Here is a 24,008-nt window from a genome sequence, read left to right on the forward strand (position 1 = left end):
TAAGAAACTACCTCCCCCCACCAAATTATAAGACAGAAGGCACAACAGTTAAAACTCTGCAGATGATGAGGCAGAAAAATTTTAAGTAAATCAGTGTGTTTTCTAGGAAAACAAACAAATCTGAAATCTTTCTTTCAATTTTCAGTAACTGAGAGGCCTAAAGAGGTCCCAGAAACTCTAATTTGTCACCCTAAAGTGGATTTTCCCTACGTCTTTAATAAAAAGTGTGACAATATCATATCTTTAAACTTCCACTGCCAGATATGTTAATGCTGAAATAGATACTCTTGACGACAAAAATTAATGAATGAACTAAGATATGAAAATCACCTCCCTTTTCCCCTTCTCACTTCTTCCTTTCCCCTATTCATTCTGTTCTTCTTTTCCCTTCTGTTCAATTTTGGACCTGCCTCATTTTTCATCTGTTGAAAATATATGTACAAACAGTAACTCAGTGATCTATTTACCCAACTATGTATCTCATGGACAATGCACATTTTTCATCTGCTTGTTTTTTTCTGCATTAATTGTTAGATCGAAGTCTGTAGGATATCTGTGACTCTCTTGGAGGGGCTATGCAGTATTCTTGGACTTGAGTTAATAATCATAATGTCGTCAGCCAACAGGAGCATCTACAGGACCTTATCACCTATCATCTCTTCCATTTGGATTCTGTGATGGACATCTGTCATAACAGTGGTAGACAGTTTTTATGAGTGTAAGTTTCCTTTTTTTTAGGCCTCAATTGACATTGGTATTCAGAGGCCTATTGAACAAAGTTATTTCTTAGAGTACGTACCAGTGAATTTTAAATGACTTTAACAAATGCATTGGGAGTATCTTTTTAGAAGAGATTCTTTAAGATTTCATTTTTGTTGTAAGAAGTTGAATGTTTAAAAAAAATCAAAAAACAAATGTAGTGGGATCTTTTATTCATTCCAGTTTTCAAGCAGATGTGTGACTGTGAAGATGTGGTCTGCTGTAGGATATGGTTAGTGAAAGCCTGCTTGTTTTCCTTCTTGTGTTATCATTAAGTATACCCTCAAAAATATATGTGGATCATTCATGTAAAGATTATACTTTTGACACATATGTAGATCATTCTCTTATCTCTAGAGATAAGAAAGTAGATCACTAGTTGATGTCCTCTTAATTGCCTTTTTTTGGGGGGGGGTGCAATAACCCTCTGATTTTTCTACCATACTGTGATATCTCATACCATTTTAGATATGTGAATAACTGATACTTAAGTACCTTCAAAATTATATTGTTTCCAGAGCAACTTTGTTCTATATATACTTATTTTGATCCAGGTGATTTTCTCAACTTTGTCTTCTTTAAGGCCATTTCTGCTTTCTCATAGTGGATACTAAGATACTTAAATACCTTGATGGATCTGTGTTCTCATTGATATATTTCTTTCTGCAACAGTGAAACTTGTAAACCATCCATTTCTGGCCATTATATGTGTTTCTTGTCTATGTCATACTGCAGGTCTTCTCTTAGGGGTCAGACAAATTGGGTCCTCTAGATCTCTTGACATTGTATTAATGAAGGTGGGGCATACAGCTGGGTGATGGAGTGACTAAAGAGTCCTGGACCTGGAGTCAGGAAGATCTAAGACCATTAGTAGCTGTGTGACTCTGGACAAGTTACTTAACATCTCTGTTCCTGAGTTTCCTTATCTGTAAAATGGGTGAAATAATAGTACCTACTTCCCAGGGTTGTTTGAGGATAAAATGAGGTATTTGTAAAGTGCTTTGCAAACCATAAAGCACTATATAAATGCTAGTATTATTATCTATCTTGCTGTTTTTTTTTTCTTGTCATATGTCTATCTCTGTAAGATGATAAGTCCTAATCTGGTTTCACTGTTATCCATAAGGAAAATGATTTGTTATGAAAATGCTGAAATTTGTTCAGTTAAAAAACACGAAAACCAGAACTGACCTTCCCAATTTAATTGTTAAATTTTCTCTTGCTGATTTATTTTCCCATTCACCTCTCTTTGTTGTTTAGTGAGTTGTTGTTTTTCATAATGATCTGCCAGTCTTCATCATAAGAATTTATAATCATTTTCCTTAATAACATTTTATTTTTTTTCCCATTTACACGTAAAGATAATTTTCAACATTCGTTTTTGTAAAATTTTGAGTTCCAAATTTTTCTCCCTCCTTCCTTTCCCTCCTCCCCAAGACAGCAAGCAAGCTGATATAGGTTATACATGTGCAGTCATGTTAAACATATTTCCACATTAGTCATGTTGTGAAAGAAGAACAAAAAGGAAAAACCACCATAATCATTATTGAGATGTGTTTGTGACTGCCTTTATGTTTGTTGCTTGCTGCAGCAATTTCTGGACTCTTACGCATTCTGGTATTGTCAATTGCTTTATGTCATTAGATTATTTCAGGACATGATTATAGTCTGTTGTGGCATATGGATAGAGCACTGGACTTGGAGTCAATGGGCTTGTGATAAAATCTTACCTCAGACATATTGCTTATGTGATCATGGGCGAATTGCTTAAGTTTAATCTTTATAGTTTCAATTCTGTAATCTATAAAATGGTGATAATAATACTTATACTACTTATCTCATAGTTATTATGAAAAAAGGCCTTTTTTGTAAACCTTAAAACTATAGAAATGTGAATTATTATTATTATGATTTCCTTATGCATTTCTGATATTTCAGCATCATTCAATTTTTAAATATAAGTCAGTTATGGGATGTCTTATAATTCTAGCCTGTATTTTTTTTTTTATCATATTTTTAGCTTCAATTTATCCTTTTTTTACTTGCTTTAACATAGGTAGGTGATGAAGAAATAACCCTTATATTGGAATCCATTTGTTTCCATTTTGTTGATATGTAGTTTGTGATATTTTTGGAATTTTTTTGTTCTTCACTTTCAGTTACCTCTGACTTTCTTGAGGAAACAGATATTTTTGATGCACAAATGTCTGCAAAAAATACAAAATAGCTTCTGGCTGTTTTGAGAGTCTTTCACCTTTTTCATTTCTTAGTCCTGAACCACATTTTCTTTTCTTTTTCTTTTTAAAAATTTAATTAATTAATTTTTAGTTTCCACCATTTGCTTTTATATGATTTTGTGTTCTAAATTTTTCCCACTTCCCTTAACTCCCTCCTTCCCAAGATGGCATGCAATGTGATATAGGCTATGCTTGTATGATCATATCAAACGTATTTCCACATTTGTCATGTTGTGAAAGAAGAATCAGAACAAAAGGGAAAAACCATGAGAAAGAAAAAATAAAAAACAAAAATAGTATACCTTGATCTGTATTCAGACTCTATAGTTCTTTGTCTGGATGTGGATAGCATTTTCCATCATGAGTGTTTTGGAATTGTCTTAGATCATTGCATTACTGAGAAGGTTATTGTATAATGTTGCTGTTACTGTGTACAGTGTTCTTTTGGTTCTGCTCACTTCACCTAGCATCAGTTCTTGCAAGTCTTTCTGGGTTTTTCTGAAGTCTGCTTGCTCTTCATTTCTTATAGCACAATAGTATTCCATTACATTCATATATCACAACTTGTTCAGCCATTCCCCAATTGATGGGTATCCCCTCAATTCCCAATTCTTTGCCACCACAGAAAGAGCTGCTATGAATATTTTTGTACGTGAGTCCTTTTCCCTTTTTTATGATCTCTTTGGGATACAAGCCTAGTAGTGATATTGCTGGGTCAAAGGGTATGCACAGTTTGATTGTCCTTTGGGTATAGTTCCAAATTTTTCTAGAATGATAACTACAGCTGAACTGTATTTTCCAAAAATTTTCTAAATCATTATGCTCTTTTTTCACCTCTTTGAAGTAACTGAATGTTATATACTGATTTACTTTGGAATACTTTATTAAGGTTAAGGTCTTTGTAGAATTTCTTTCTCTCTTTACGTTCCTCTGTTTGTCTGATACACCCTTAGGAGAAGACTCGCAGTTGGGCATAGACAAAAATCATATAATGGTCAGAAATGGATGGTTTACAAGTTTCATTGTTGGAGAAAGTACTGTATCTTTCTGATTCCTTTCCTTTTGATAGGGAGTCCCTCCCTTCACACCTTGACCTCAGAACTATCTTAGCCTCTTTCTACCCTGGTGTATTCAGTTTTCACTGGTCACAGTCCCATAGACTCCCTGGGGATTCGGGAGTGGGAGGAGGAGGGATAGAACTGGCCCCAGCTTGTTACTAACCAGTCTCTTTTCCTTCAAGACTATTGGTTTCGCCATTCACAAGCTAGTATCTTGCTCTAGTTTTCTCTTTAGTCTTCCTATATTTCCACTTCTTCCACACAGCAATGGGGGCAGAATTGAGTTCCTTTGCTTGTTGCCGCAGAAAGTGTGAGGACAAGTGCAGTGTGTTCTAGTGGAGACTGCAGCAGTAGCAGTAAGGAATTGCTAAGTGGGTAACAGAACATTAGCCCGTGGATACTGTTGGGCAATTCTGCTGAAGTGTGGGGACCAATTGGGAAGACGGTGAAGTGATTTTATATATATTTTTTGTGAGGCATTTAGGGTTAAGTGACTTGGCCAGAGTCACGCAGCTAGTAAGTGTCTGAGGTCAGATTTGAACTCAGGTCCTCTTGACTCCAGGGCCAGTGCTCTATCAACTGTACCACCTAGCTGCCCCCTAGTGATTATATATTGAGGATTAGTTTTTCTCTGCCTTCATCAGATTGTTACTTCCTCAGGGTTCTTAATGCTTTAGTCTGTAGAGACCATTTGTTCATAATTCTTATTTTGGAAAGTTGTGAGAAGTATTGAGGATCAGAGAATATGTCTAGTTCTCTATTTTTGGTCATGTGAGCTAGAAGCTGTGAAGATCATTTTATAACTAAAAGATGCCTATGAGTGGAGCTACTATTATTATTCATAGTTCAAGTTAGTGGCAGATCTCAGACAAGAATTCAGTTCTTTGTATTCCTAAGCCGTTGTTCTTTTAAACTGCTTGATGCTGCACTCCCAAGTTAATAATTTAGTGATAAAAATCTTAAGGAGTAGGAGGAGGTTAAATAAATGTGTTAGACCAATATCAAATTCACCTCTTGTACACAAAATTCTGAGATTCCTAAGTGAGGCCAGAACCAGGTTAAAATGTAATTGAAAAATGTTTAAGAAAATAGATAAAAATATAATACGACATAGATAATGTTAATTTGTGGTTTTCTCTGTTAATATGCAGTCCACAGGGATCATTTCTATTTGGATTTGACAACACTGTCTTGGACACTTATTTGAAGTATCTTTGGTCTAGTTGTTAGTGATATAAAACCATTATAAAATTTTTAGGATTGTATAATGATTTGAATGATCTAGTTAAAGGATTTCTTGGTGCTATGGCAATCAATAATACTTTATTGTAACATGCCTGTGTCATACATTTTGCAAAGATAAAAATGAAGACAGTTCCAGTTCTCATGGAGTTTATAGTGTATCCAGGGGAGACAGTCTGCACATATATAAATGTATGCAAAACATATAAAAAGTTATTTTTGGGAGAAATGCATTAGCAGTTAGGTGAATCAGAATAGGTCACACCTAGAAGGTGGCACTTGAGCTAGACTTGGAAGGAAACTAGGGATATGGATAGATAGAAGTGAAGGGGAAGTGCTTTCAAAGTATGAGAGACAGCAGCTGCAAAGTCATGCAGTTGGGAGGTGGGGTCAGTGTATGAGCAACAGCAAGAGGGCAGTGTGGCTGCATCGCAATGTATGTGGAGGAGAGTAATGGGCAATAAAACAGGAAAGGTAGGTGGGAAACACATTGTGAAAGGTTTTTGACAAACAGGAAAGTTTCTGTTTCCTATAGCCAGTTAGTCTATCAGTTTGACAGTTGTGGGAAGGATGGATTGGAGAGAGGAGACACTTGAGATAGGGAAACCAATTACAATAGGAATCTTTTGCACGAGTCCAGAAGAGGGGTGATGGCCTAATGTAGGTTGGTGTCTATGTGAGTGAGAGAGATAAGAAAGAAGAGAATACTGCAGTTAACTGCATTAAAGGCTGAAAGTTGTTACAAAAGATGAAGAATGAGAAAAAAAAACATTAGATTTGGCAGTTAAGAGTTAGGGAGTTAAAGGGTAGGGACAGATGTAGAAAATGTTAAATTATGCAGGAAGTAGCTTTTCTTGTGATACTAATGCTCCCCAAAATTATTTTCCATTAAGAGCTGCATTGAATTTGTTTCATTACAGTGTATAGTATCCATCTAAGGCTAACTCCTTTGGATATAATTGAATAGGACACAGAAGTCACTGTTTACTGTTTATTTCCTTTGTGAATTTGAAATATCTTTGTTATTCTTAAAACAGCCTTGAAAATCCTTATATTAAGGAGCTCATTTTTATAGTGCTTATAGAATCTGAAGTGAATCAGAATGTTTATTCTCAAAATATATAGTGATTTTCAGTATGTGACAAGAATATTAGTTTTTGATAGGAAAAGAACTAAAATGTACAGAAAATTTTATCTTTGAAGCTGAGAGTTAAATTTTAAAACAATCATTAGTTCAAATGAAAATTGAGAGGGAGAAAAAAACACAGTGGAATTATTTATGAAAATCCTAATCAAGAGAATCAGAAATAACTTTTAGTGCACTAAGCCAAGTTCTTAGCAGTTAACGATGTTGTGAGTTATTAGTAGAATACAGTCATTACTTTGGTATTGGGGTCAGCCTGGATAGACTGATTTCTTTCTCACTTGCAGTTATCTTGCCTGAAATTTGCCTCTTTTTTGTTAAATGCAGCCCATTTTTCCTTAAGTAAGATGAAAATAGGCTTCAGCAGCGATCCTAGCAGTTGGGCGTGCTTTTCAACTTTAATTTTTCCATGTAATGACAATGTAGGCTGTAATTGACTTGCAATGACTGAATGGACATTAGAATATGGACAGTTGTGAGTTGAAGTGTGGGTTAATGAAGCAACATCTGGTATATAATTAAATTATTTTGTAGACAAGCTACTTAGTTGAAAAAAAAGAAATTTTATTGATTTGTTTTCTTTTTAGTGTTTTGTTTCCGTTCCTCTTTTTCCATACCTGCTATCACCACTCTACCTACTTTATAAGATATAAGATCCTTATTTTCTTAGTTCATTCCTCTCAGCATGTCACTGTTATCATCAGAACAAACAACTAAGGCTCATCATCACTTATCAAATAAAGCTCAAACATCTGACCTTAGCATTTAAAGACACAGTAGGTTGTAAAGTAACAGATTTGGAAGTAAGTAGTAAGAAATAAAGCCAGATAGGTTGGTGCCTGAGGATACTGAAATATGTTTGGCAGGAAAACTTTTTAAGGGAGAGATTTTGAAAAAATAGAAGCCTAGAAGTGGATCTAATTGTTAGGATTGGTGCTAGAGCTATGTTTCTTGCTTAGTCTGACTCTAACATAGTTATCTAGCCTTCTTTCTTGATCACATCTGGTATTCTTTTTTGTAGTGAATTACACTTTGTTCTATCACCAAATGCCCTCTCCTGTTTGTATTCATTTTCTCATACTACCCCCCCAGTTCTTGGAATAGACTTCCTTCTTCTGTATGTTGAAATCCTTCTTTCCTTCATGGTCCAATCCAAATACTTTCCTTGACTTTCTCTTGTCCTGTTATGTGAAAAAATACCTCTTGTAAATTAGGTGGCACAGTGGATGGAGCTCTCACCTTGAAGTCAGGAGGACCTGAGTTGAAATCCAGTGTTAGATACTTGACACTAGCCCCATTGCTTCACCAAAAAAAGAAAAAAAATTAGTAACAGATTTAATAGTATAAGTGCTGATGAGTTTGTTTCTTAATGAAGAAATATTTCTCTTAAGAAATATCGAACACTATTTAGTAAACAGTGATGTATTTTTAAATTTCTTTAAACACTGGTTGATGGTCTTGAAGTTTCTCAGCTGTTTTCACATTGGTAACTCTAGTTGAATGAATGGTGTAGTGATTGGAAATGAATGATAAATTGCTGAATAATAGTTATTTTGTTGCATGTTTACATTTGTACTTTCATTTGGAAGTTAGACTCACAGAATGTTATAGTAGAACAGAGCCATATTCTGTTATTCTTATAAGATTATTCTTCTAATCATCTTGCTCAACTCTCATTTTGTAGATGAGGAAGCTGAGGGAGAGGTTGAGTTACTTATTCAGATCATATTAAACAGTTATTTGCAGAAATAGAACAAGATTTCTGAACTCTGAGGCTAATATAGTTTCTCCACTATTATTATGATACCCCCATCATAACACTATCTACTTCAATATTATCTCATTTTGTCCTCTTAACTACCTTTGGAGGTAGGTTCTATTATTATCCCCATGTTACAGATGAGAGAAGTGAGGCACAGAGGGGTTAAATGATTTCCCCAGGGTCACACAGCTAGGAAGTATCTGTAATTTTATTTGAACTCAGGTCCTGGTTCCATGCCTAGAACTCTGTGCCCTGCATTGCCATGCCATAACCTCCAATTGTAGGCTATTTTGATGTCCAGACACTTTAGAAAACACAAGCAGTACAATTTTGTTAATTCCACTGGTTTCGAACTGTAATTATACATGCAATAAAAACTTGTGGTTTTTGCATGATTGAAATAAAATGATTTTTAAAATGTTAGTCAAGTCTCACTGTGTAATCATAGTTTTTTACAATGTTCTTTTTGTTTGAAGTAACTTGAACATATTTCACAATTCAAAGGTAGATATAGATTTTATGGTTTAGAAATTGTATTTTAGATCTTTTAAAGCAGTAGTTTATTTTTAATTTTTCAGAAAGCATTTTTAATAACACCAGAAAATTAGATTATGATTTTGTTATTTCATTCATTAAAATTAATTGTAGCAGAAGGTGGATATTTACAATTGAACAAGTTAATCACGAATACTGTATTTGAGTGATATTTGTCCATTAATACCTGCTTACGGTATCTCACCATGACATGGAAGTAACACAGAGTTTGTAAAGATTGTGCTAATGGAGTGTTTGTCCTGGGAATTCTTGTCAGACTTTGAACATGTGCTTGATGATATCTGTTGTTGGAATATATTTGAGAGACTCATTATGAGGTTGCCATCAGGGTGATCGATTTTATGGCCAGAGCAACTCTTAAAGATAATTTTTTTTTAACCAGAGTGAGTATTTTTTTTTTTTTTTGGTGGACAGAATGCCCATACCAATGCAAGTTTAGAACCCTAAAGTATTGAAGGAACTATTTCTTTTTTTTATTATTTTATTTTTAGTTTTCAGCAATCACTTCCATAAGCTTTTGAGTTTGAAATTTTTCTCCCCTTCCTTTTCTACCTCCCTCCCCAAGATGGTGTGCAATCTGATATACATTCCTATTAAACATATTTTCACATTAGTCATGTCATAAGGAAAAATTAGAACCAATAGGAGCAAACAAAACAAAACAGAAGAAAAAAAGGGCAAATAGTATGCTTTGATCTGCATTCACACTTCATAGTGTGAATAGTTATTTGGATGTGGATAGCATTTTCAATCATGAGATGTTTAGAGATGTCTTAGATCCTTCTATTGCTGAGAAGAGCTAAGTCTATCAAAGTTAGTCATTGCACAACATGGCTGTTACTGTGTACAATGTTCTCCTGGTTCTGCTCATTTTACTCAGCATCAGTCCATACAAGTCTTTCCAGGTTTTTCTGAAGTCTGCTTGCTCTTCATTTCTTAAAGCACAATAGTATTCCATTACATTCATATATCACAGCTTGTTCAGCCATTCTCCAATTGATGAGTATCCCGTCAGTTTCCAGTTCTTTGCCACCTCAGAAAGAGCTACTATAAGTATTTTTGTACATGTGGGTCCTTTATCTATTTTTATATCTCTTTGAGATATAGCCCTAGAAGTGCTATTGCTGGGCCATAGGGTATGTACATTTTTATAGCCTTTTGGGCATAGTTCCAAATTGCTCTTCAAAATGGTTGGATCATTTCACAACTCCAGCAACAATGCATTAGTGTGAAGGAACTATTTCTTGCAAGTTATTTTAAATGGCAGACCACTTCAGTATCTTTGCCAAGAAAACCCCAGATGGGGTCACAAAGTCAGACACAACTGAAATGACTCAACAACAAAAATTTTTCATTGAATAATCCATTACCTGTAGTTGTATGAGAGCATGACTATAAAGTATTCTATACCTAAAGATATTTTAAGAAGACTCAGTAACAACTAAAGGCAGTTCATTGTATGAATACCCATTTCAGATACAGTATGCCAAAGGCTTGTACTTACGTACACTGAAAGACATTACTTGTTGATTTGCATTCTCTTATTATTTGTGATTTATAATAATCTTTCATATGGTTTTTAACAGTTGGCAGTTTTTAAGAACTTTTTGTATCCGTTAAAAGGGCAGTCTACAGATATATGTTGAGTACCTAATATGCTAGGCATGGTGCTAGGACTCTAGGGATACAAATGTAAAACAGGCAGAAAATAAAACCAGATGATTTTTGAAGAAGACCTGGTCTAAACCACCACGTTTGACTGGAGATAGGAATAAACAAGGGGAAATGTTGACAAAGAATCATCCTGGACTGAGAGAAGCTCATGAGATAAACCAAGAAAAGAGTAAATCCACAGCAAGTTCAAGTAGAGCCACAGGGAAAAAAATATCCCCAGCTGCAAGTACTACAAAAATACCTAGAAGAAATGAAATAAAAGATGCTCTAACTTTGCAGAATTGCTTTAAAAGCTTGTATCCTAAAATAATAGGGTGCTAGTGAACAGGGTACTAAACTTGACAACAGTACAAGGGTTTGACACTTACTGACTCTATGACCTTTGTAAAATCAACCAAATCTTAGTTTGTTCATTTGAAAAATAGAGAATAGTGATAGTTTCTTTACTTGCATTAATGGGTTATGAGAATCAAATGAGGTAGTGCACATAAAACCACTTAATACATAAAATTCAGCATAAATTTAAATTATCATCCTCCTATCTTCCCAGGTTTCAGATGCCCTGCCCAGCTTGGTGTCAGTTGCATTCCATTTACTCAAAATTATTTATTAATACAGATCACAAAAACATATTGTAAATACCACTGAATTTAGCATGCTCTCAGACAGCAATAAGGTCTTGATTGGTAGTTTAAAGTTTTACAAAATCCTAGGGTTCCGTTAGATTTCTAGGTTCTTGATAGAAGTATAGTCATAGTGTACATAATAAGTCAGGTCTATTCTACCAGTTCTAATCAATGATAATAATAATAATAATAGAGAGCATTTATATGTAGTGCTTTATAAGGTTTGCAGAGTGCTTTGCATCAATTAACTCATTTGATCCTCACAACAAACCTGTGAGGTAGGTATTATTATTGCTCCCATTTTGTAGATTAGGAAACTGAGGCTCAGAGAGATGAAATGATTTGCGTAGGAGTCACACAATTAGTAAGTGGCTGAAGGGGGACCTATAAATTATTTGAGCAAGGATGTAAGAATATTCCATACCTGCCAAGTTTGAAAAACAGTGGTGCGCTCGCTTGCTCTCTCTCTCTCTCTCTCTCTCTCTCTCTCTCTCTCTCTCTCTCTCTCACACACACACATACACACACACACTTTCTTATTTTTTTTTATTTTTTGGTTCTGACCTGTCATGTCTTTACTGGAGGAAGCCCATTGATGACACTCCACCACAATGCAGATGAATAACTCTTATGCAAATTAGAATCTTAGTTGCTTTGGGACACTGACAGGTTAAGTAATGTAGATGTGCTGGTATGTATCAGAGGTGAGACTTAACATCTTGCTGATGTAAAGATTGACTCTTTTTCTAGTATATTCACTTACTCACATACCTTGTATGTGTACTTAACAACAAATCAAGAAGCTATGAGAGCTATTTGATTTGTTGGCAAGTATGTCACATGGAGTAAAATCAAAAGCCCTCGATGATTCATAATTTCATTAGTAGTGTTTTTATTAACGTGCCTGTCTAAAGAAGTCCATATGAACTTTATTTATTGATTCTGCTTTTACTTGTCATTCTTATTGTTAAAGGCAAGTACATTAGTGTGGTTTGTGCTTCACAAAACTTCTTATCCTAATCTTGTCCCTTATGTGGCGATTTTGACTTTGTTTTGCATAGCTTTAGAATTAGTAAGGTCAAACTTAAACTTTTTAGAGTTTAAGAATTAGGAAGGGAATGAATGAGGGAGGAAAAAAAAAGAGAAAGAGGTAATGTGTTACAGTAGGAAAAAAACCAATGGATGAAGAGTCAGAAAACCTATATTAGTTGGTTAAGTAAATGTTTATTAAGCAGCTCAGCATTGTGCTAAGGGGATACAAATAGAAAATTGAGGCAATCCTTGATCTCAAGGAATTCATATTTTAATTTTGGGAGATAGCACATAAAAGAGGGCAGGAGAGGTCTGGTCTTATGTCTTCTTACATATTAGGGAAATCACAGCCTTTTTGAGCCTCAGTTTTCTCATTTGGTAAAATGATATAACATTCTTAAACCTTTTAGGGTTGTTGTAAGTATCAAATAAATTAAAATATGTTAGAATATTTTGTAAAAAAATAAAGAACTATGTGTCTATAATGTGACAATATTAATAAAACAAATACTTGAAGTGACATCCTAAGTCAGAAATGTTGAAAATGAAACTTTTGTGTTTCTTTACCACATTTACTTCTAAATTAATCTTGTATTTTAACCTCCATCAAACTTCCACTAAAATTCTAATCTGGTATCTCATTGTGGAGGGATTACCCCGAGTTCTTAAAGACTTTTCTTTGAATACAGGCTTGTTGACAGACTGTCTTGTTATTTGAGAAGCCTGGTTACCAGGTAATGTTCTTCTGTCATAGCAGCTCCTGAAAGTCATCTTATAATTGGAGTGGGGGAACCTATGCTGCGTTTCTGGGAGAAGTCTCCCTACAGATGAAATCATTAATCCTTGAAATTTTGAAGTTAAGTGCCTTAGAAAGATTGCCTAACCCAGTACTGAATTAGTGAGAATTCTTTATAACAAAGGTTGCTTAACTAGCAGAAGTTGTTCAGTTTTCCTTGCTCTATGTCAGTGAACAATAAGCAAACATTTTCAAGTTTATTACCGTTATAAAATTTGTTGAACAATCTAGGCCTGCTGGAGGTAGTTACATATAGGAAGTTTTATGGTGCTTGTTATAAGTACCTCATTATATTTCTTTATCTCTGTTCTTTTAAAGTATTTGCAAGTAGAATTATGTTCTTGTTCATACTGATACTTAAGCAGTTTTCAGGGCCATTTTATTTACCATTAGTTCATTGGGTTCTTAGATTCTATGTTAACCTTAAAGAGCTGTATAAAAGTGAACTCTTATTCTTTCTATATAGCTTTAATCTGTGTTCTGAATTAGTAATTGGTTATTTATAATGAGATTAATTTCCTCTCTGAGTGCCTCTTTCTCTTATGCTGTCCATTTTAATACTAACCAACATATCAGTATGGCAGGCTGCATAAAATAATAATGAAAGAAATGTATTAAAACCTGATTTTAATTTTTCTTTTTCTTTTTTTTTTTTTTGATTAGGCAGTGGGGTTAAGTGACTTGCCCAGGGTCACACAGCTAGTACGTGTTACGTGTCTGAGGCTGGATTTAAACGCAGGTACTCCTGAATCCAGGGCCTGTGCTCTATCCACTGTGCCATCTAGCTGCCCCTTAAAACCTGATTTTAAAAACACTTTTGTTTAAAAGAAAAGGTTTTAAGACACTCATAGTCAAAGGGATCTATGAGCTCATTGATTTGGATGTTCCTCAAGTGATGCTGATTTGAAACCATTTTTGTTTGCTCATCCTGTGAGATGCTTGTCCATGTTTTCCTGTTAATTTTGCCACAGGTGGTCCACCCAATGCTCTGGAGGCTCTGCTTGATTTCTCCTTACATTTTGAGGATGCCACTGGAGCACTCAGGCTTTCACCCTGTTATCTCTTTCCTCTGCCATGAGACCAAACTTTTTTTTTTAATCACACCTTTCTCTGATGATATTGTGTATCCTGTTTTTCTCTGAAGTTTCTTGCTTTTTATTTTGTAACCATTTCCCACCCATAGTACTCCTCTCTTTTGCCCTCTATGTGATGTACATTTGAAATTCTTTGCACACAAGCTAAATAATTTTGTCATAGTTTAAACTTTAGTATTTGAGTTAATAGGCTGCAAATGATTTTCAGCTTATTTTTTGCCAAGATTGTTCATATTTGGCTCTAGAGACAATTCCTTAACCATAGAATTTAGATTTGGAAAGTTACCTTAGAGATGATTTATTTCCGCTCTGTTTACAGATAAGACAGCTGAGGCCCAGAGAGATTGTGACTTTGCTCAGGTCAAACAGTAAAATTGGAATTATCACTGAAATCCATAACAGCTAAAAGAAGAGTTGATAGTGAGATGGGAGGGGTTATTTCTTTTTTTCCTTCCACTTAATAGTATTTTATTTTTTCCAATTACATGCAAAGATAGTTTTCAACATTTGCTTTTATAAGGTTTTGAGTTCCAATTTTTTTCTCCCTCCCTCCTCTTCCCCCTTCCCAAGACAGCATGCAATCTGATATAGGCTATACATATACAATCCTGTTAACATATTTCCACATTAGTCATGTTGTAAAAGAAGAATTAGAACAAAAGGGAAAAACATGAGAAAGAAAAAAAAAGAGAAAATAGTATGCTTTGATCTGTTCATCTTTATTTCTCATTCATAATTTTTAATGGTAAAAATGATTTCATTCATATACTATAATTTTTTATCCATTTCCTGATTCATGGTCACCTGCATTCCTTCTTAAGTGTTAGTTTTTTTTTTTAACTTCTTGGAGAGTAGTAACTAAGGAAACTTAAGAAACTAAAATTGTGATTCTTTAAATTGTTTCCCCATATGTACTATTGCTGAATGATCCTATGAACTTTTTAAAATAGCCAAGATTTTTGTTTTGGGAGAAGGTATCTGGTCATCTGGTTTTAAGAAAAAAAGACCAGCTTTCTAATTGCATAATCTCTATTAATTCTAGTTTTTCCTTTTCTCTCCCCTATTAGAATGTGAGCCCTGGTAGAGTAAAAGTTGTTTAATTCTTAGTATTTATAGCTCCATTGCACAGTTCCTGGTATGGAGCAAACATTTAATAAATGCTTTCTTAAATATTTTTCTGTATTATCTTTCTGATATATTGTTTTTCAGGTACTAGTATTTCTGAAAGTCATATTTTTGTTTAACTGGATTGTAGAAAAATTACTCCATTTTCTGTCATTTATGGCTTCATTAATGACCAGTTTGTCTGGGGAGATTATTAAATATGTTTTTTTAGATGAACGTTAAATGTGGATATTGAAGAGGAGGAAGAAAATATGTGCTGAAATAGTATATTTAAATAAAGAAAAACTTGAATTTGATATTGTAATATTTTATGAAGTAGCAATTTAACATCCATTTAAATTGGATTGGATGAAATTCTGTCATTTTTAGAACATGTAGTGCTATGTGTAGCATTCTTTGTTAGAAATGTTAAACTGATTTAAGATTAACTTAAACTGAAACAGTTTTTCCTTCAAACTGTGATAGTAGCCTATTCTTTTATAGCTGGTCAGTAATTGTTCTGTTTTATTTCTTTTCAGATCCTTGCATTTCATTGAGTCCACCATGTTTTACTGAAGAAGACAGATTTAGTCTAGAAGCTCTTCGAACAATACATAAACAGATGGATGATGACAAAGATGGTGGCATTGAAGTAGAGGAAAGTGATGAAGTAGGTGGAAGAAATTTTTCTTTAATGTTCTCTTAAGACTTAAAGAAGGATAGCTTTATAAAACTTTTACCTTGGGGTTATTCCTTCAGTGTTCTGATATTTAACTCTTAGATGTTAATTACTTCTACCTCTCCAGGGACATAATACCTTTCTCCTTTTTTACTGTCTTTAGTTTCTCATTCTGCTTCATTCTTTCCCTTTCCACAGAATTTTTGCTTTGCCTTTTCAAATATTTGTGATTCTCTATTCAGAAAAAAAACGTTTTGTTTCCCTTTTACCTTTTTTTACTAGCTAGTTGTGTAATGTCTTAAGTCTTGGAAATCTTCCTTCTTCACTTTCAGGGAGTTTTACTTAATTTTCAGAATTTGAGTTTTAAAAAGCCTTAAAGTATTTTTTTCCTCTTCTGAATTCCAATTCCATATTTCCTTTTGCCTACTAGGAGGTGATATTCAAAGGATGTTATGCCCTGTGTATAGGGCATAATGAATTTAATGAATCTTGTAATGAGTCTTTTGAATTTAGGAATTTTTGTGGCAAGAGTTGTACTGATTTTGTATGGATAGTGAGTGAGGCACGGAGTTGCTTTTGGGTAGAAGCAACTGCTGAGGACAGGGTCGTGTTTGCCTCTTCCTGCTTGTTCTTTTCTCACTTTTTTCTTCCCTCCACCATTTCCTAATCCCTTTCCCCATCTGACCATTGCTCCAGCAACATGTACATGTAGCTGAGCTTTTCTTCAGGGGTTGGAGAGCCTGTTTTTCCTCTTTGGTCACTTGAGTATAAAAAGGCCTAGCCCAGGGGGGATAGTTATCAAAAGTTTCAGGTGAAATTTCACTTGCTTATAGGGAATGTTTTTCTGATTGAGCCTGGCAAGTTGCTGGTTAGCTGCCATGAGTAATCCTGTGAAATCTTTTTAACTCTAGAAGCTTATTCTTTAAATCTAGCTACAGGGAGTGGAGTGTTGAAAAGTTACAGAAACAAGGTTGCAGAAATGTCTTTGGGTAAGCTTTTGCCAGGTGTTTCAGGACCAGAGGTAGTTGGAAATTGCTGGGGTATGTGTGAGGTTGTTTGAGGCAGTCAGAAATTGCTGGTTAGAGCAGAGGCCCCAAGATTTCTCCAGAGTTTGACAGTAAAGATGGTTTTAATTGCATCTGAAGTTTCCAGACTTAATTATTAGACTGACTTAACTTAGGTCTAACCTAAAATATTGTTCCTAACATAGTCATAATTTCTTCAGGCCTATACTCCAGCTGGTAGGACCTCTTAGAGTTCTTACTTGTATAGCCTTGTAGATCCAGGGTCACTTCCTTATAACAATGGGGCACTTTTAGTTGAGGAATTTAGTATTTAGCATAGTGCCTGGCACAGGGTGGGTGCTTAATAAATGTTTATTGACTAGCCAACTGTTGAAAGTTATGTATTTATCAGTTTATTTTTACTACATTTTAAAGTTAGATGAAACTTTTTGGAAGTTTATGAAAGGTAGGTATTATTTTTCAAGCTATGGAAAGTCTTATATTTTAAGGAAATAAAGTTTTGGAGAAGTTAAAATTCTTGACGGTCTTCTCCTAAGTCTATTGTTCTCTCTGTACCATTTTTTTTAATAGTTATTTATTTATTTTTAGTTTTCAGCATTCACTTCCATAAGATTTTGAGTTCCAAATTTTCTCTCCATCTCCCCCCCCCACATGGCATATAAATTGATATAGGCTCAATATATACATTCATATTCAGACACCATAATTCTTTTTCTGGATGTGGATAGCATTTTCCATCATGAGTCTTTTGGAGTTGTCTTAGATTGCTGAGAAGAGAAGTCTATTAAAGTTAGTCATCGCATAATGTGACTGTTACTGTGTACGGTGTTTTCCTGATTCTGCTTATTTTACTCAGCATCAGTTCATATAAGTCTTTCCAGGTTTTTCTGAAGCCTGCCTGCTCATCATTTCTTATAACACAATAGTATTCCATTACCTTCATATACCACAACTTGTTCAGCCATTCCTCACCTGGTAGGAATCCCCTCAATTTCTAATTCTTTGCCACCACAAAAAGAGCTACTATAAGTATTTTGTACATGTGGGTCCTTTTCCCATTTGTAAGATCTTTTTGAGATACAGACTTAGAAGTGCTATTGCTGGGTTAAAGGGTATGCACATTTTTTTTTTTTTTGATATGCACATGTCATGAAATTAATGGCAAATGAAGAATGTTGTTGATGGTATTACCTACCTTCTGTGGTAGATTTCCCTTAAGAATATTTCCTTAGAGACAGGGTTGTGTCTAGCTAGACTTAGAGTTGATTTTATGTTTTAATCTCTTGACAACCAACAACAACAACAACAAAAAAAAAGACAGACATGCTCTGTGGGTCCATACTATGCCTGTTTTAGAAACTTAATTAGAATAAGGCAGCCATATTGAGATGGCACTGGACTTGGAGTCTGCATGTCCTGAATTCAGATCTTACCTCAGATACTTTCTAACTGTGTATCTCTGGACAAGTCATTTAACATTTCTGTGTTGCCGTGTAGCTGAAATTTTCCTTTAAAAACATTACTGATTTTAAGTCAACTAATTGCACTATTGGTTTTTGTTTTTCTTTCCTTGATGTGCTTTATGTTATAATTGATTTATCAGCTGCTGTTGGATTTGTTCAGCGAGGTCATGTGATCCTTCTGGCCTGCTTAGGAATGAAATAGGTGGCCTTCCTGTTTTAAAATGGATAGGAAAGTGATGATTGGCTGGAGCTTTTGCTTTACTAAAGTCATCTAGCAGCGGAAACTTGATGTTATGTGAGATGGATTCAAAGTCAGATATGAAAGTGATGTCACCATTAGAACAGGAAAGCAAAGACAACTATGTAAATAGTGACTATTGATGTGAACATTCTGACAAAACAGTAAGTTTTATTGTATAATACAATTAATAAATAAAATCAAAAGAGTACAGATTTTCAATTTTCATTAGAAGTATTTATATTACGCATATTATTAAAAAACTCAAACTTAAAAAGTTCTGAGTAAAAACTTTCTGCTCGGAGAAATTACAGGTCTGTGTAGCTGTTGAAAAAAATATTGAGGGAACATTGAGGATCAAATGAGATGACAAGTGTAAAGTATTTTATAGAACTCACAGTGCTATGTAAATGCTGCTATTCATCATCATCAACAGAGCACTTGAGACTAAAATTAAACTCATTTATGGTATTAGTTGTGATATAGCCTGATTCCTTCAAACTCCTTCACTCCTGGAACAGGAGGGAGGTGGAGGCTATGCTAATTGAGATTATTAGAGTTGCTCAGTATTCATTGGTAGAAGTTCTTTACTCCAGAGCAATTTTAGAAACCTTTGTTTATACTGTACCACTGATGGTTCAGAGGTGGATAAAGTTTCAATACCACAGATTAGAAGAAACATTTGTTTTCATCTGTTTCAGTAAAAACAAAATAAAATTACACAAAAGCCCTCTAACATCTGTAGATCTTCCAGAATCACTAGATTTCTTGGTATTTAGATCAATATATGTGTGGCTTGACTTTCTTGGATTAAGTCTAATCAGGGATTTGGGAGTATAGCATCATTTGAAGGAATATATATTGTTGTTGTCATTTTTTGTCTTTTAGTCATTTTTTCAGTCCTGTCTGACTTTTTGTGACCTCATTTGGGGTTTTCTAGGCAGAGATACTAGAGACGTTTGCTGTTTCCTTCTCTGGCTCATTTTACAGACAAGAAATGGAGGCAAACAGGGTTAAGTGACTTGTCCAGGGTCATACAGCTAGTAAGTGTCTGAGGTCGGATTTGAACTCAGGTCTTACTCCTGGTTCTTAATCTGTTGTGCCCCCTAGTTGCCTTCCTAGTAGACTAAAAGGCAAATTGATGGGAATGCGTATTTTAGTAATCAGTGGTGATAAAATGTTGATTGGCTATGGCTTTCACTGATGTCTTTTTCTGTCTTTTTTCCACCCATTATTTTTATTTCTCATTTTTCTTCTTTCCCCTGATTCTTTTAATAGTCTGAAAAATTTCTAAAAATTACTTTAATCTTAAAATAGTTGATCTAGTATTGTACAGCTAGCTATAAAGTAAATTTGTATGAAAAGTTGTATTTTTAAACTTCCATGCAAAGATTCCACCTATGAAATATCTGTCAGCATTTGTGTGTATTACTGTTTCTTGAGAAAGGTAGTTAACTGTACATAGATACATAATAAACAAGGAAAAAAATTACATGAATATGCCAAAGCAAAGTTAGCAGAAAATACTCTTAGTTTTTAGAGAAGGATTACATGATAGTGGTTTTGGAAGTTGGAACTGTTGCATATCCATCTGGTTACCCACACATATCTTGTTTTCCTAGAATTTTCCTATTTTTGGACATCTCAGTTTATTTCTAGCGTCTGATACCAGAAAAACGTGAGACACACTTATAGCAGTACCCATACAGATTTTCACCTTAACTTTAGGAGAATAATACCATTCCTGCTGTCTCCTGACATTGGCCCACAGTAAACATGGGGATAAATGTTTAATATAATAACATGACAAATTCAGTAACTTTACAATGGGAAGTATCTGACTATATAGTAAATACAGTATCCTTTGCTATAATTTAGGGTTATGTTCTCTCAAAGTCATAAATATAATAAGATAATTGTGGATGAATTTTTGGTTGAGGGGTCCCACAGCCTTCACCTGAAAGAACAAGGTGGAGTGGTTGGTTGTGTTGATGTTGTCAAATTAAAAAAAAAAATTGAAACCTTATTTTTGTGAGTGATTTTTGGTATTTTAAAATTTGCATAGGAAGCATGGTTTTAACTTTAGTTAAAATACAACAGTGATGAATAAATTCTTTTACAATGCAAACCTTATTTCAGAGCAACAAACAGTACTTTTCGAGGGTACCTCAGAGGCTTTCCACTGTAACCCATATCTGACCAGTAATTCCTTCCACAATATTCTTAACAAGTGGTCATTCAAGTTTTGTTTGAATAACTAGCGAAGGACTCCATTTTTGAAAGACCTGTGCTTTTATTGGTGTGGTACTCCCTTTACCAGTGTAAGTCATCGTAACCTTGTTAATTTTCATTAGATGATCTTGGAGACTTGCAGTATCTGAAATATGGAAGGATTTATATTAGGACTTACTGGAGCTTACTGACATTGCCTTTGAGAACCATGGATTGCCTCCATGCTGTAGTGAGGTACTGAAGAAGGAATTTTGTGAAAGTTGTTCTATATAGAAGAGCATCTTTTTTTTTTTTTTTAAAGTATTTGTGTCTAGGAACAGCATTTGGAAAGAAAACTCACATTAAATAACATAACTTGCTATCATTGAGACTGAATGTATTTTAGTGTCTTTTAGAGCAGTAAGTATAATGAATGTTCACTAATTGTATTCAGATTATTTTAATTTTATATTTTGTCACTTGATTGTTGGGGAAGAAATGAAGCATTCAGCACAGTTCTCCCAAATTCCCCTCTAAGTAACTCTAAAATAATGTCTCAAATAAAATTCTGGAGTGGCAGAACTAGCAAAAGATCAGGTGAAACAATTTTCTAATTTAAGACAACTTAGGAGGTCAGCAGGAAAGGTCTGTCTCACTGAGCTGGTGGTCAGGTATGGAACTCAGTGCAGACTTTGCAGCACAAGCCATGGTGCCAACCCTGGGCCTTGGAGGCAGCTCCATTGATGGCAGCAGCAGCTTTTGGAGCTCTCAGCCAGCAGACCGGGGCTAGGCAGGGTGGGGTTAGGGGTGGTGGTGGAGATGGGGTTGAACGACTGATTAGGAGATTGTAGGGGGAACCCTTTGCTGGCGCTAGGTTTAGGACACTGTTACATTGCCCATACACAATTCCAGGTGTTCCCAGGGCCAAAATAAGCGATAGCACTTGGGGCTACTTCTAGGAGAGCAGAGGCTCTGGTTGTGATCCCAGGGCTGAGAGGAATGCTTGTGGTCACTCATGAGGGAGTAAGGACCCGGGTCTCAATTCCAAGATAAAGAGGAATATTAGCAGTTGTGGCTGCAGCAATAGTTTGGGACCTGGTCACACTTCTGGGGTTAAGAGGAATGCTAGCACTGGTGGCTACAAGGGAACAAGGTCCGTTCTTGGGTAAAGACCAGAGCACGGGCCAGGAGAGCAGTGACTACACCTCTCCATAAATCATACTGCCTTGGAAGCACTGAAAACCTGCAGTCTCCCAGGGCTAGCTCTGAAAACAGCGGTATGAAAGACCCAAAACTTGGGACAGCGCCCCCTCCTCCCTGGGAGCAGAGTCCAACTTTAACACAGAGTTCAAAGTCAAGAAATGGGCTACAAAAATGAGCAAACAACAAAAACAAAAAATCTTACCACAGCAAGTTACTAGTGTGACAGGGAAGATCAAGATCCAAACTCAGAAGAAAATAATGTCAAAGTGGCTATAAGCAAAGCCTCAAAGAAGAATGTTAATTTGATACAAACTCAACAAGAATTATTGGAAGAGCTCAAAAGGGATTTTAAAAAGTCAAGTAAGAGAAATAGAGGAAAAAGTAGAGAAAAATGAGAGTGATACAGGGAAATTATAAAGAGAGTTTAATAGCTTGGTGGGAGAAAAAACACAAAAAATTACTGAAGAAAATAATACATTAAAAAACAGAATTGACCAAATGGTAAAAGAGGCATAAAAATCTATCAAAGAGAAGAATGCTTTGAAAAGTAGAATTGGCCAAATGCAAAAAGAGGCACAAAAGCTCACTGAAGAAAATAATTCCTTAAAAATTAGAATTAAGCAAATAGAAGCTAATGATTCCATGAGACACCAAGAAACAATAAAACAAAATGAAAAAAAAATAAGAAAATGTGAAAAATCTCATTGGAAAATATAGCAGATCTGGAAAGTAGATTTAGGAGAGATAATTTAGGAATTATTGGACTACCTAAAAGCCACGATAAAGAAAAAAAAGCCTAGACATATTTCAAGAATTTATCAAGCAAAACTGCTCCAACATATGTAATCCAGATGGTAAAATAGAAATTGAAGGAATCCACCAATTGCCTCCTGAAAGAATTCCCAAAATGAGAACCCAGGAATGTTATAACCGAATTCCAGAGCTTCCAGATCAAGGAGAAAATATTGTAAGTAGCCAGAAAGAAACAATTCAGATATCATGGAGCCATAGTCATGATCATACAAGATTTAACAGATCACATGTTATAAGAGCAGAGGGCTGGAAATACGATATTCTGGAGGGCAGATCAGCTAGGATTACACCAAGAACCACCTCTCCAAGACTGAGTATAATTCTTCAGGGGAAAAAAATGAATATTTAATGAAATGGAGGACTTTCAAGCATTGCTGATGAAGAGAAAATTTGACTTTCAAATACAAGTCTCAAGAGAAGCATAAAAAAGGTACACCTGAAAGAGAAATTATAAGGGAATCAATAAAGTTAAAATGTTTACTTTATCATTATCATAGAGGGCAGGGGTATATGGCACCTTCATAAAAATTGATCTTGTATTAGGGGGTAAAAACCTCACCACCCAATACAGAAAAGCAAAAATATTACATGCATCCTTTTCAGAGCATAATGCAGCAAAATTATATTTATTAAAGGGCTGTGGAGACATAGATTTAAAATTAAATAGAAACTAAATAAGCTACTTCTAAAGAATGAGTGGGTCAAAGAACAAATTATAGAATCAATCAATAATTTCATTAAAGAGAATGACAACAGTGAGAAAACATACTAAAATTTATGAGATGAAGCCAAATCAGCACTTATGGGAAAATTTACATCTCTAAATTCTTACATAAGTAAAATAGAAAAAGAGCAGATAAATGAATTGGGCATGCAACAACAACAGCAAAACTAGAAAAAAACAAATTAATAATCCCTAATTAAACACCAAATTAGAAATCTTGAAAATCAAAAATTGAAAGTGAGAAAATCTTTGAATTAGTAAATAGATCTAGGAGCTGGTTTGTGGGGGAAAAAAACCCTCCAATAAAATAAACTATTGGTTATTTTGACTTAAAAAAAGAAGAAAACCAAACAACCAGTGTCAAAAACGAAAAGGATGAATTCACAACCAGTTAAGGTGAAATTAAAGCAATTATTAGAGCTATTTTTTCCAGTTATATTTAGGCCAATAAATCTAACAGTCTAAGTGAAATGGATGGATATTTACAAAACCATAAATTATCCAGATTAACAGAAGAAGAAGTAGAATACTTAAGTAACCTATCTCAGAAAAAGAAATTGAACAAACCA

General features: G+C 34.7%; 1 protein-coding gene across 1 annotated transcript in view; it reads left to right on the forward strand.

The window, feature by feature from the left end:
• STIM2 (stromal interaction molecule 2) overlaps nt 1-24,008 on the forward strand; it is a 162,318-nt gene that overhangs the window by 39,146 nt on the left and 99,164 nt on the right. The window contains exon 2 of the mRNA XM_027836515.1: nt 15,623-15,753. Within this exon, the coding sequence (XP_027692316.1) occupies nt 15,623-15,753 (131 nt within the window). The remainder of the gene's footprint in view (nt 1-15,622; nt 15,754-24,008) is intronic.

The sequence above is a fragment of the Vombatus ursinus genome, unplaced genomic scaffold (genome assembly GCF_900497805.2).
Source record: "Vombatus ursinus unplaced genomic scaffold, bare-nosed wombat genome assembly UNPS02014818.1, whole genome shotgun sequence".
In the NCBI taxonomy this organism is placed as follows: domain Eukaryota; kingdom Metazoa; phylum Chordata; class Mammalia; order Diprotodontia; family Vombatidae; genus Vombatus; species Vombatus ursinus.